The sequence below is a fragment of the Daldinia childiae genome (assembly GCF_008694065.1).
Source record: "Daldinia childiae strain JS-1345 chromosome Unknown Scaffold17, whole genome shotgun sequence".
Classification (NCBI taxonomy): domain Eukaryota; kingdom Fungi; phylum Ascomycota; class Sordariomycetes; order Xylariales; family Hypoxylaceae; genus Daldinia; species Daldinia childiae.
Genome location: NW_022984658.1, coordinates 38,691 through 52,485, shown reverse-complemented (window position 1 = coordinate 52,485; position 13,795 = coordinate 38,691). Strand labels below are relative to the sequence as shown.

The 13,795-nt window shown below is 40.0% G+C and overlaps 2 protein-coding genes across 2 annotated transcripts; both read right to left on the bottom strand.

Moving 5' to 3' along the window:
- Nucleotides 1-4,779: 4,779 nt before the first annotated feature.
- GL218_09212 (uncharacterized protein) lies at nucleotides 4,780-5,748 on the bottom strand (the record flags this gene model as incomplete). Its single annotated transcript, XM_033586038.1, has 1 exon — nucleotides 4,780-5,748. The coding sequence occupies one exon, from the start codon at nucleotides 5,746-5,748 to the stop codon at nucleotides 4,780-4,782; it is 969 nt and encodes a 322-aa protein (XP_033439815.1).
- Nucleotides 5,749-12,304: 6,556 nt separating this feature from the next.
- On the bottom strand, nucleotides 12,305-13,057 carry GL218_09211 (uncharacterized protein; the record flags this gene model as incomplete). Its single annotated transcript, XM_033586037.1, has 1 exon — nucleotides 12,305-13,057. The coding sequence occupies one exon, from the start codon at nucleotides 13,055-13,057 to the stop codon at nucleotides 12,305-12,307; it is 753 nt and encodes a 250-aa protein (XP_033439818.1).
- Between the last annotated feature and the right edge of the window lie 738 nt (nucleotides 13,058-13,795).

Genomic DNA, 13,795 nt, shown 5'->3' with positions numbered 1-13,795 from the left:
AAGATAAAGCCTGCTCTTCAAATCTCTAATCTTAATATATTAATAAAAATAATAATTTTATTTTAAATATTTTTTAAATAAATATTCAAACCAAAAAAAACCTTATATCTTATAAATTAATAAATTATTATCACTTCACTCTATCTTCATCCTATCTCCTTTTTTCTTTTCTATCCCTCCTCCCTTTTATTTTTTCCCACCTCCTTTCCCTTTTCCCCTAATTCTCCCCTCCTCCTCCCCCCTCCTCCTCTTTCCTTTCTTCTTTCTCCTCCCTCTCTTCTCCCTTCTTCTCCCCCTTCCTCCCCTCTTTCCTCCCTCTCTCCCTCTCCCCCCTTCTCTTCTTCTTTCTTTTCCTTCTTTTTCCTTCCTCCCCCTCTCCCCGCCCTCTTCTTCCTCCCTCTTTTTCTCCTCTCCCTCCTCCCCCCTCCTTCCCTTTCCCCTCCTCCCTCTTCTCTCCCTCCTCTCTTTCCCCTTCCTTCTTTTTTTCCCCCCTCTTTCCTTCCCTTTCTTTCTCTTCTTTCTCCCCCTTTCTTTCCTCCCCCCTTCCTCCTCTTCTTTCCCTTTCTTTCCCCTCCCCTTTCTTCTTTCTCTTCTCTCCCTTCCCCCTCTCCTCTCCCCCCTTCCTCCCCTCCTTCCCCCCCCTTCCTCCTTCCTCCCTCTCTCCCTTCCCCCCTTTTCTTCCTCTCTTCTCCCTTCCCTCTTCCCTCTCTCCCTTTTCCCCCTCCCCCTCCTTTTCCCCTTCTCTCTTCCCTCTCTCCTTTTTTTCCCCTCTTTTTCTCCTTTTTCCCCCTTTTCCCCCTTTTCCCCCCTTTTCCCCCCTCTCTCTTCCTCCTTTTCCTCTCTCCCTCTCCTTCTCCTTTCTTCCCTTTTCCCTCCCCTCCTTCCTCCTTCCTTTCCCTTCTCTTCCCCCCTTTCTTCCTTTCTCCTTTTTTCCTCTCCTCTCTTCTTTTCCTTTCTCCTTTCCTCTTTCTTCCTTCTTTTCTCTCTTTTTCTCCTTCCCCCTCCCCGTTTTTTTCTCTTCCCTCCCTTCCTCCCTCCCCTCCTTCCTCCCCTCCTTCCTCCCCTCCTTCCTCTCTCTCCTTCTCTTTTTCTCCCCTCCCTTCCTTTTTTTTCCCCTTTTTTTCTCCTTCTCCCTCTTCCCCCCCCCCTCTTCCCCCCCTCCTCCTCTTCCTTCTCTTCTCCCTCTTTTTCTCTCCCCTTTTCCCTTCCCCCTTCCCCTCCTCCCTTTTTCTTTTCTCTTCTTTTTTCCCTCCCCCTTCTTTCCCTTTCTCCCTCTCTCTTTTTTCTCCTTTCTTTTCCCTCCCCCTTCTTCTTTCTCTTCTTCCCTTTTCCCCCCCCGTCTCTCTTTCCCCGTTCGCGCCCCCGTTTTTCTCTTTCTCCCTTCCTCGTCCCCTTTCTCGGCCCTTTTTCTTCCTTTTTTCTTCTTTCTTCCTCTTTCTTTCTTCCTTCTTTCTTCCTTCTTTCTTCCTTCTTTCTTCCTTCTTTCTTCCTTCTTTCTTCTTCTTTCTTCCTTTCCCCTCCTCCTTTTTCCCCCTTTCCCGTCCCCCTCTTTTTCCCCCCTCCCTTCCTCCTCCCCCCCCTTCTCCCTCTCTTTTTCCCTCCTCTTTCTCTCCTTCTTTCTCTTTTTCCTCTTCCCTCTCCCCTCCCCCTCCCCTTTTTCCTTCTCTTTCCCTTCCTCTTCCTTTCCCTCCCCTTTCTTCTTTCTCTTCCCTCCCTTGCCCCCTTCTTCTCCTCCTTTTTGCCTTTTCCCCTCTTCTCTTCTTTTTCTTTCTTCCCCTCCTCTCCTCCTTTTCTTCTCTCCCTCCCTCCCTCCCCTCTCTCTTTCCCCTCTTTTTTCCCTCTTCCTTTCCTTTCCCCTCCCCTTTCTTTTCTCTTTCTCTTCCCCTCCTTCTCTCCCCCTTCTCCCTCTCCCTTTCTTTCCTCTTCCTCCCCCTCTCCCCCTCTCTCTTTTTCTCCCTTTTCTTTTTTTCCTCCTCTCCCCTCCCTCCCTTTCTCTTTTCTTTTTCCTCCTCTTTTTCCTTCCTTTTTTCCTTCCTTTTCTCTTTCCCTCTTCTTTCCCCCTTTCTTTTTCCCTTTCTTCCTTTCCCTCCTCTCTCTCCTTCCCTCCCCTCTTCCCTCCCCTCTCTTCTTCCCCTCCCCCTCCCCCTCTCTCCTCCTTTTTTTTCCCTCTCTCTCCTCCTCTCCTTCTCCCCTCCCTTCCCCTCCTCCTCCTCTCCCTCTTCTCTCCCTCCCTTTTCCCTCTTCCCTTTTCTCTTCTTTTCTTTTTCTTTCTTCTTCTCTCCCCTCTTTTTCTCCCTTTCTTCCTCTTCTCCCCCCTCTCTCTCCCTTTTCCCTCCCCCTCTCTCCTTCCCTCTCCTCCTCCTCCCCTCTTCCTTTCTTCCTTTCTCCTTTTCTTCTTTCTTTCCTTTCTTTTTTCCCCTCTTTTTTTTCCTTTTTCTCCTCTTCCCCCCCTTTCTTCCTTTGTCCCCTTCCGGCTTGTGTCGCCCCTCGGGGTGGCCTCCAGTATCATATTCGCACTCTGAATTAGGTATATCCAATCATCACCATCAGTGAAGCATTGTCGTTCTATAGGGTATCGTCGTATTTCATTTAAATCATCTTATCCACGTAAAATTTATCCCCTTAACTAGCATAAGACAGCAACCCCCCCTATAATCAGTATAGTACAAAATTAGCCTATAACATATACGTAAGAGACCTACTATTAAAATTTAAGGCCTTTTATTAGTCAAAACCCCTCACAATCGACAATATAAAAAAACTAAACTAATTCCTTTAAATCTCACGTTTTTTCAAAAAATACCATTTTTTCAAAATAACCTTAATTACAATATTTTAATAACGTTTTTCTAACCCATTTTTAACCCAATATTATTATTTTTAACGTTTATTAATAATTAAATAGCTTTTTAAAACTTTAATATAGTTTAATATTACCTTTAATTTAACTTAACTATTATATAAGGTAACAAAATAAACCTTATAATTAAACAAATTAAAACCTATGTAATCTTATATAGGTACGCATTTTAAGCCTTTTAATATCCCAAATCGTAAACTTCAAATATTAAAGTTTTTTAATAACCTAAACAATTTATTTAAATTATTTTCTTTAAATTTTTTATTAAAAAATAGGTTATATATATTAATAAAGTTTAATTACATATTTAAGAAAAGTTTTATATATAATTATACGAATGGTACGATATTACTATCAATAAAGTTTATTTTCTTTTATTTATTATTATTTATATAGTATGTTATTTCGAGAAAAAGGTTAAAACGTATTAAGGTAGTAAATTATACGAAATTTTATATTATTTTTTTATATAATATATTAGTTTACGGTAATTTTAAATTTTAAAATAATAATTTTGTATAATTAATCTAATTTTTAACAAAATAAAGTTATTTAAACGAATTAATAAATAAGTTAATTAAATATAAAAACATTTTTAAAAATATAAACCTTGAAGTTTTATATGTTAATCGATAAATTAATTATATGTTTTTATGGCAAAGTTAACAAAATTATTATAATCTTTTTAAATCTAATTTGATTAGATTTAAAATTTAAGTTATTATTAAATTAAATTATATATTAAAGTTTTTTAATATATTTTAGGTTAAACTTAAAGATATAGTCTTATTAATATTATAATAACCAGCCTTAATAAAATTAACCGATATAATTAATAACGATACTTTTAATATTATTTAACGTATAGTTACAACTTTTATTAATAGTTTATTTAAAATATTTGGATATTTTTTTTTTACGTTTTTATCGATAACTTTTTTATAAGCTTATAATTATTTAAATAATTACGTATACGAAATATTATAATTATTAAAACGTATTATAAAAATTATGGAATTGTTATTGTAGCAATATAAATATATAAAATATTAAAATATAATAAAGCTTATAAATGGCTAATTTTTAATAATTAAGTAAATTAAATTGTATGGTATAATAATAACTTTATTAATTTTTTAATTACGATATTTTAAATTTTTAATTGTGTTTTAAAAATGTGTATAATATTAAAATACGTATTAAAAATAATATAAAAAGTATTTAATTTTTAATATAAAAAAGTTTTTAATATCCTGTTAATTATAAATAAATAAATTATTATATAAATGGGGTTAATATTAACGATTAAATAAAGTTATTATATAAATATAATTATCGATTTTATTGTTTAGTTTTAAAAGCCTTACATTTTAATTTTTTATTATAATTAATTTTAATTAATATGTTTTATTTATAAAAAAAGGGGTTATTTAATTAAAACCAACTAAATCCCTAAAAATTAAATAAATATATTATTAAAAATAAAAATAAAAATATAAATTTAATATTAAAGTTTATAAAAAAGCTTAAAAATAACGTTAAAAAAAGATAATACGTAAATATTTTAATAATATTACCGAAAAAGTAAAAAGGTTATAATGTTATTATATTAAACCTATAAAAATAATATATAAAAATAACCTTATTAAAAATTAATTAATTTAAATAATAACAATTTAAATAGCTTTAATTTAAAGCTAAAAAAAACTAAATATTAATGTTAAACTTATAATATAGCTATTTATAACTTGAAAAAATGCTAGTATAAATAACATAGCTTAAAATAGATATAAAATTAAATACTTTGATTTTATTAGTCTATAAGATTAAACTTAGATTATTTCGTAATACTATACCTAAAATTTGTAGGTTGCTGTCTTATGCCAGCCAAGGGGATATAGCCCAAAAATGTAAGTAAATCAAACACAATCTGAGATTGTGTCCTCCTGACGGCGTTCCTTTTCGGCAGTAATCTCCCTGACGCTTCCTGACGACGATCCGACGCGGTCAGAGTAGTGGCCTGGTTGACTGCTCCCGTCTGGAATATAGAATCGTTTATCGACCCTGCTTAAAGTCAAGATGCATAAAATAAGAATCTCCACTGTGAAGTTGAAGACGTAGAATGGAGCTTTGCCGTGATACCAAGCAGGGTTATTAAGTGCTCGGGGAGGCGCGAATGCAGTCCCAATTTTGAACCCTGAAGTCAATATGCATAGACAGGCCGTCGCAAGGACAATGACGGCCTTGGTCTTCATTCTGCCATATCCAAAGGTTTCTTCTTTAGGGGATCGAGGTAATAGGTAAGCGGCAGCCGTCAAGAAGACTGGTATGGTGGTGAAGACGAGGAGATAGGTACTGGAGGTTAGTTGAACAGCTCGACAAGCTCGTAGCGTATACGGATCCAAGCTATACATTGATAATACCACAGCAGTGATAACCATTATAAGAGCACAGGCAATCCCGACATATAGTAGTTTAAAAGTGGTACGAAGCGCTATGTGCCAACCAAGAGATGGTTGCTTTGCTCGTAAAATACGTTGAGCAAAGATTAAATTAACGACGTAGGCAATGAGAATACCGGCGTTAACAAGGATATTGGCCGCAATAGCAAGACGAATATTGGTCTTCCGATTCGCCCATGCTATCCGTAAGGTGAGAGTAGCTATACGAGCCATACAGAAGCCGAATAGGGCGCCGGAAGGGATGAATTTGTGGCCTCTTCGATTGTTGATTTGGAATATCGTCATATTGGTTGCCGCGAAGACCATATATAAGGCGATGAATACAGCTGAGATAGGGACGTCGGGTATAACTGAAGGAAGGCCTCCAACGGCCGCTGTGGTGGGCGCATAAGGCGGACCCGAGCGATGTTGCTGTGTTTGTGACATTGCCGAGTTGTTATGATTATGATGATATCAGTGATAATAGGGGTAATAATATCGACTTAAGTAACGTAGATATAACTAAGATTAGGTTGAAGGATGCAAATCTGTCAGATTTGATAGATCTGACAAGAGACGCATGCAAAGTATAAGAAGTTGAAAGTATATGCAGATGTTTCGAAGAGAGACGAAAAAAAACAATAAGAAGGAATGTATGTAAATGTCAAGTTACCTCGGATTCAAGATGAATATGTCCTAGAATATCGAAGCTCAAGCGGTTGATGCAAAATTTAAAAGACTTGAATGAAGACATAAAACTCTTCCTCGAAAATAACTTACTATAGTAACGTAGTAAGTTATTTAAAGGTCATATCGTTCGTCTCATTTCCTTTCGGCGCATTACCGCGCATATCTCGCGATCCCGAGACCACGAAATCCGTTCAGAAGATCTAATCACATCTTGTTCTAGTACTTGTTCTAGTGTTATTATAGTGCTACTAGATCGTTCCAGCTAGGCAGGCTAAGTTGTTCTTTATGTTACTTGACTCAAGACTACATCATCATGCCATCCCTGTTACGAATCCGATCTGGTGGATTCACGCATAAGTCCCGGTCGGTCGGCGTTGACGAAATTCCTAAAGGGGTAAATTAAATTACAATCGACCAATAGCATCTTATCATTCTCCGTAATTAAGTAGTAATAGGGTCCGCAGGCATATAAAATAGCGGCGTCTTGGAATGCCGATGACCGACATTTCAGTCAAAGCGATGAAGTGTTATTACTTGTAATGCCAAAGCTCCAAAGCTCCATTGTGTCAAAATGTAATACGACATTGTTCTTACTAACAATGCTATTATCCATATCGCTTATAAAAAGGTTTAGTTAAACAAATACTACAACTTCAACTTCAACTCTAAGGCATCGGATGATTTATAAAAGGTAGTCGAAGTAATAGCACAACACACTCAAAACATCAACTCAATCTGTACATACCTAAGTATAGGTACTTGAGGTATTTAATCATTTACATAATTAAACGCCTGAGACCCGTGCAAGCGAAACTATCTAAACATGGAAACATGAAAACATGAAAACAAGACGAGGGTGGGTAAATAGAAACAAAATAAGAATAAAACAAACCGTTCAAACATTAGAAACATATTCGTAACATAATTCCGGACTCCTGGCTCTTTAACTCCCCTTAATTTTTTTTATCGGAGTTTTTCCTTTTTCCTCTTTTTTTCTTACTTTTTTTCTCTTTTTTCTCATAGATTCATAAATTCGCAAGCCCGTAAACAATCAAATTATAACGATCGTACCTCGTACTTTGTTATAGAGACCATCCACAGTCTCTAGCAGTTTTATCTACTTTTCTTCGGAGGTATCTTGAACGTAATTGAGTCGGCCAAAGCGCTACCACCTTTTCAAACTCCATTTCAGCATCCTCTTCAACTCCGGCAAACTCGCGGACTCGGTGTTGAGCGCAATAAGGAAACAGTCCCAACTTCCCGTTGTCCAGGGTAGAGTTACATTCCAGGCAGAGCGCATCGCGTTGCTCCTGGTTGAGCTTGTCGTAACATTTCGGTAAGACAACGCGTCCCCTGCACTTTTTATTCTGAGCCTTACGACCTTCCGGACAGTAAGTCAGCCATTCATATTTCTCGAGCAGTTTCTGCCCGCAGCTTTTGCCTCGCTCTGCGCAATATCTGTACTCGCTACCTCTCCAGGTAAGACACCCGCAGGAAAACCTGGTTACGGCAAAGTAACACATCTTGGTGTAATATCCGTAAAGGCTTTTAGTACAAAGTTTACAAGTTACAAGTTGCAAGTTACAACCTACAAGTTACAACTTAAAAAACTTACTCGGACGTGTTCTGAACACAGCTCGCTCGCTCGAAATAGTACAAAAAAACTGTTTCGAATGCTTTGAGTTGCGGAATAGAGCGAACATAGAAGCTCCCATGCTACTTTAATAGGTAATCATATGAAACATATTATCGCCTTCTTTATACGGATCGCCTACTTGTTGCTCATCTGTTGTCTATCTAACTTGGTGATCAAATAAACAATTTCATTCCTCGGAGAACAATCTCATCTACAAAATGTAAAACCCATATATATATGTAGGTGTGTTGGCAGCACACGTCACTGCTGTCTTCTAACGTCTTTACTGTTATACTGTTCTGGACCGGTCCAGCTTTACTTAGTTTCGATACTTGGCTAAAACATACCTCATAATAATTCATGTGGCTAGGAAGTTGTTCTACCTAATATACCGAGGCTTCTCAGTAGCCAGACTAATACATGCTAATCGTATATTCGAAAGGCAGCTGCGTTGCATACCTACAAGCTATATCAATAAGAAAGTCAATGGGAAATTATAACCAAGCTATAAACCTAAAAAAAAAAAAAAAAAAAAAAAAAAAAAAAACCAGGGGACACCTGGTGAAGGTTTAGATGCAAACTTCAAATCTCTAACGTAAAAATCCACTTCCGGCTTCATTCTCTTTATCGATTCTTCATTGGTATAATAGCATCTACACATGATCTTTTCTTTTACCGTCGATTCTACGAATATTTAACAATAGGCTAGGGCGATTATTTTATTTGGTCATTCGTTTCATCATGGCTTCCGAAACAGCGTTGACATTCGGCGTCGAGCTAGAGTTTATGGTTACCGTCAACTACAACTATTATAGAAATCAAGCAGCACTATGGGCAATGGCAGAAATTTTCTTGAGAAATCTGAAGGATCTAGCAGTCTCCTTGCCTTGTGCCTGTATCACTGCTAAGCTGAGCAAGTCTTCGGGCCAAGGCTATCGGAGTGACTATCCGGCTCCCCATAAAGTGCCTATAGAAAAGAAGGAGTGGAAAGATCACTATTGCTTCTCCGAGGACGTAACTGTTTATCCGACCTTCCAAGAAGAAATGAAGTTAGAAACAGAAAATAAACGCGCGGTTGGCTTGGAGCTTTCTACACGCGCTCTTGACTTTGATAAGCAAGGATGTCCCGAATTGAAAACTGCTTTCACGGCCGTTCGTAATGGCGGCGAACTCACGAATAAGGAAATTGCTGAAGAATTCAAACCCTCAGCTCACAATACAGCTGGACTCCACATCCATGTTGGCGTCAAAGATGGACTCAGCCTAGAGACGGCCAGACAGACAGCTATTCTCGGATGGCTTTTAGAGCCGTGCCTCTTTTCTCTCTGCAGTGCTGATCGGGGAATGAATTGGCAACATGCACCAATCCGAAAACAATCCATGTTATCACGACGCCCATCCATATCTGATCACGACAATATGGGGGTATCTGATTCCCTCTAGGACAGTCTTGCTTCAGCCTCCAGAAGCGTCAATACAGAACTAGCACATACAACGATTCTAACAGTATCCATCCCCCAAACATTCTCGGATGACGATATAACACGGATCAGGACAATCCTAACAGCAGGGAATATGAGCACGCTTTCGGCAATTCTGTCTGGTGCCCTAGTAGACCCGTCAGCCCAGCGGTTGGCCCTGGCTATTTACGAACGGCAAAATGATCATACTACTATTGAGTTTCGTCATTTTCAGAGTACGATGGACTACGAACTTGTCTGGAAGTGGATTCGTATCGTAACAAGCCTTGTTCAAGTAGCTTCGAAGCCAGCATCTGAATTCGACCATAAACTGCAGTTGATCGCAACCGAATGGATGATAGGTGGAGGCTGCACACATGGGATAAAACCTTTGGATAGGAGACAATAGATCCATGGTTAAACAGTTGGGAGTGGATGCTCCCAATTCTAGATCTCCAAGATGATATCCCGTTCTGGTGCGATTATGTTGCTCGTCTTCCTAGAAGAAACGAACATTATTGGGGAGATGTGATTCCAGTAGTCGGCTAGATTAAGCAATGGGTGCAAAGCTCCATTTTGTGTACATAGCGATATAGCGGTTACTTTTCGTATTGGTAATTCACTTGGATGGGTGGACTTAGTTGCTTTGGCTTCTTTCTCTTTAAACCCTAGTATCCCACCGACGTTAGGCTCTCCCGGGACAAAGGGAACAAGAAGATTAGCCAACAATAAGTAATAGAGGACATTGTTATATTTAGCTTAAGAATTGTATAGCTCATATAGGCTGCACAATGAAGTGTTATATTCTAAATAACCATATAATCAACTAAGTCCTTGTTCTTCTTGCACTAATCTCATCAAACAATGCCGAGTTTAGAAGATAAAATCATGCTCATCGCCAGTTCCTAAGTATGATAATAATAATACAGTTCCAACCCATAGTAAGACCTAATCATAGAAGACATAAAGGCCTAGGTGACTGAGACAAGCATAGAAGGTTTATAACTAACAGAGATAGGCCAGTCAATCCATACATACCCAGCTAACAAATACACCTTACGGGCAAGCCGGCTTGCTAACCAAGATGTCGATCCCACTACCGTCAAACTCGTCCCTCTACCAAACTAACGCTCCGACGACAATCTCTGGTCTGCCGGAAAGAGCGCCGCAGGAAAGCCACAAGATAAGAACGTTAGCTGCCAATTTATAACCTTCTATCATACCTGCGGGTGCAGATCTAATAAAGAATCTGTTTACCTTTGTAGCACTGATACATGCCAACACACGAAATCAACTGTGCTGTTAGGGGAGCTGCCATTCGCTTGTGGATCGTACCCGGGACGATCGGCGGCGTGCGGTGTCGAAGACCCAGCCAAAAAGGAGTTCGTCAGAGAAGTAGACACAGCGGACAGACTCGATAGACTGTTAATTCTCCCAGACTGTACCAGGGCTGATATTGATATTCTAATACCGCCGTTCCAAAACCCAAACTGGCATAAATATATCTACAGCCACTACCAACAAAGGCGAAGTCAGAACAGCATCATATCTCCTCCACAACTTTCTCCGAGAAATGACCGGGATGTTGAGGAAAGAAATGTTAACATTGAAGAGGTTGTGCAAAGACTCCTATATAAATACAAGGTACAAGAGGAGGAATATAGAGGAAGCATGGTGGAAAGATTCGTAGAGGAGCAGCAGCAGCAGCTCAGTTATCAACAAGTAGAAAATACGGCAACTTGGCAAGAGGAAAATATAGAGTTAAATACTCCTCCTCCAGTAGGTAGTCACTGGGATACCATCGAGTCCGCCGAGAGCCTTGAGAACAACTATTTGGATGATGCGGTATGCTACGATGAGACCGCCGCCAACACCGTCATGTTTAACTTCGAAGACGATACTGGGGGCTCTGTATATGGTCTCGAGATAAGTTATACCAGCCCTCTAGCCGCAGTAGAAAGCGCAGAGGATATGTATTATGACGACCATCCCCAGGGCAATTATTACCAGGACGTTACCCCTGACTTGGAGACCCCCAGTGCACCCGGTGTACCCGGGTATTCTGACGATAGATACAGCGGTGCGGATGATATTACGGATGATTTCATCGATTTCCTTGCCGAGAAAGAAAAAGAGAAAGAGAAGGAGAAAGAGAAAGGGCCCCAAGGGGGAGGCCCGGTGATAAAAAACTTTGGTCATACTTTAGAGGGTCTTCTTGACCTAATGGATTTCTTGGCTTAAAAGGGGCTAGCTATTTGGAATTTATGAGTTATAGATTTATCATGATTAGAAAAGAAATTTTGGGTTGTTTCAGTAAACTTATTCATATTTTTATTTTTATTGACATCTTGTGAGTTTCGACTTTCCAAACAGTGCCATAACAATGCCTTAATCAGGGCTCAGTTATCACGGATCTACTGTATCCTAAACTGACCCTTATCATTTCATAAGACGTTCGTGAAGGTGACCAAAGCGGCTTATCCGAATCGGATCGTTCCTCTACCGCACCTACCCATTCCTCTACAATCTTATACGCGAACTCATTATCACAGTTCTGTACCGCGGCTTCGTAATCCCTCTGGTATTTCTGATTATAAGAAATATCAACCCATTCCTGGCATCTGTGCATCATCTCACTAATAAAAACCTGTCGAAGGAGGGTTAGGTGGTGCTGCCTTAGCTTTATGCCGTACACCCGAACTTCTTCGTTGATATCTAAGTGCTCTCGAGTGACACTATAAGGAGTCAACGGCTCAAGAGGCCTATCCCACGGCTGATGCAGAAAGGCTGGGAATTGGCAGGCTTCATATAGAGGGAGGCATGAAACACACGACCAGTCGATAATACCCATGAGTATACCGTTCTCATCAACAAGAATGTTGTCAAGAGAAATGTCATCATGCCAAAGCATCGTTGATTCATATGGCTTGTTGCTCTTATCGATAGTATTCATCTCCTCCTCGTCAGTTGACTCATCCTCGTAAACTGGTTGTGCGCTATCATTAGAAGGTCTAGGAGCTGCGAAGAACTTGTCTTCTAGCTCTCGGAGACGATCGACGAGATTTACCATACTAGATATGATCCTACGATGGTCTTCGTCGGTTGCTTCATCCAGCCTTAATCGAAGCTCAGCAGAAATAAGACGGAGGCGGCATTTCGTCCACTTGAATGCGGTACGGAAAGGCATCTCGTGGTGACGTATACTGGCACGCTCACCCTAGAAGAGCACCATCGAGGCCATTTTACCCACACGAGCTTGTAGATCAGACTGATGCGATTCCAAAGGGTATATATTGCCAATCCCTCTGAATTGCCTCGTGAAGGAAATTGCGGCATATTCGGCAATTTGCTTGACGATGCGTTCCTTGGCGCCTTGAGTGGTAGATTCCCAACATTGAGAAAGGGGCATCCCATCTATATGATCCATCAAGATCCACTCGAAACCTATAGGGCTGTTTCGCGAGGAATCGTAGTGGCGAACTTTAGGAACGGGTAGACGGGTGTTCTCGTCTATCCATCGCAATGTTGCAACTTCGCTTTCTGTCATAGATTTAGGACATACTGGTAGAGATACCTTCAAGATGAAGCGCATCCCGTCATACGAGACACGATATATTTTACTATACACCCCATTCCAGTAATGCTGAACTATATACTCCTTATCTGGGCCAACGACTTTCCGGAGGGTTAGGATGATAGAGTCAACTGTCGGTTCAATAGTCCATTCAGGTCTTACGGAAAAGGAACTATCGTCTCTAGTCCACTGGAGACCGTATGCTGGGTCATTTTGGTGAGGAGGGACATCAGCAGAGTCTAAGGGACCATCTTTGTCGTCGTCATTGAAAGATTCGATAGGGTCTCCGAACAAGGAATCTATATCTTGTAAGAGAGCGCGGTCTCGCTCCGTATGCTCCGAAACGCTACCCCAGAGTAGGGGATCCTCTAATATATGACCAATGTTAGGCTGCATCTTGGATCAACTCGAGTGAAGGTTCATAAGTATTAAAATATGCAATATATGGGGAATACGAAGAGTTTCTGACCAGTAGGAGGGGTTTGAGATGGAGACAAGGTGACTTATTGCTCAGAACTGTAGATGACTCTTTAATATATCACGAATAATGAAGGGAAAAGTGTCACAATGCTTGTACTTTGATATGTAGTTGACGTTGTTAAGGAATGGTAACTATACTAAGTTACGATTCTTCATGCTTGAGGTGTTTACGCCAATAAAGAAAAAGATTTTGTTGACGAATTGTAATAGTGGTGAGTGTCTGTAAGGCCTTAAACTGTTGATTGGTATAGGTAGATACTTGCGATACACGAAAAGTTGTACCTAAAGTACATACTTCGAAGTACCTCAAATGATAAAACACCGAGCTTTCGCCGGTCCAGTTAGGGTCAGCTTCTTCAATATACTAAGATGCATCAAGGTTAGTAAGGTATCTGCATAGGTAGGTACAACATAGAAGGACGAAAGGTAGGAAGGTAAGGCCCGATGTATGTACTACCCCGGCAATGCCCGGGCCGACAGTGGAAGCAAGTGTGTTTCTAATGTTCCTTCCCCAGAATCTTACGGTCGATCGGCGAAAAAAGGATGCTCGCACGCATTTCTTTCTTTAACTCCTACGCTTTTTTTTCCCTCTCAACTTATTCACCTCAACCTACCTCTCTACCATACCTCTCTCTCTCTCCCTTCGACTTTGCG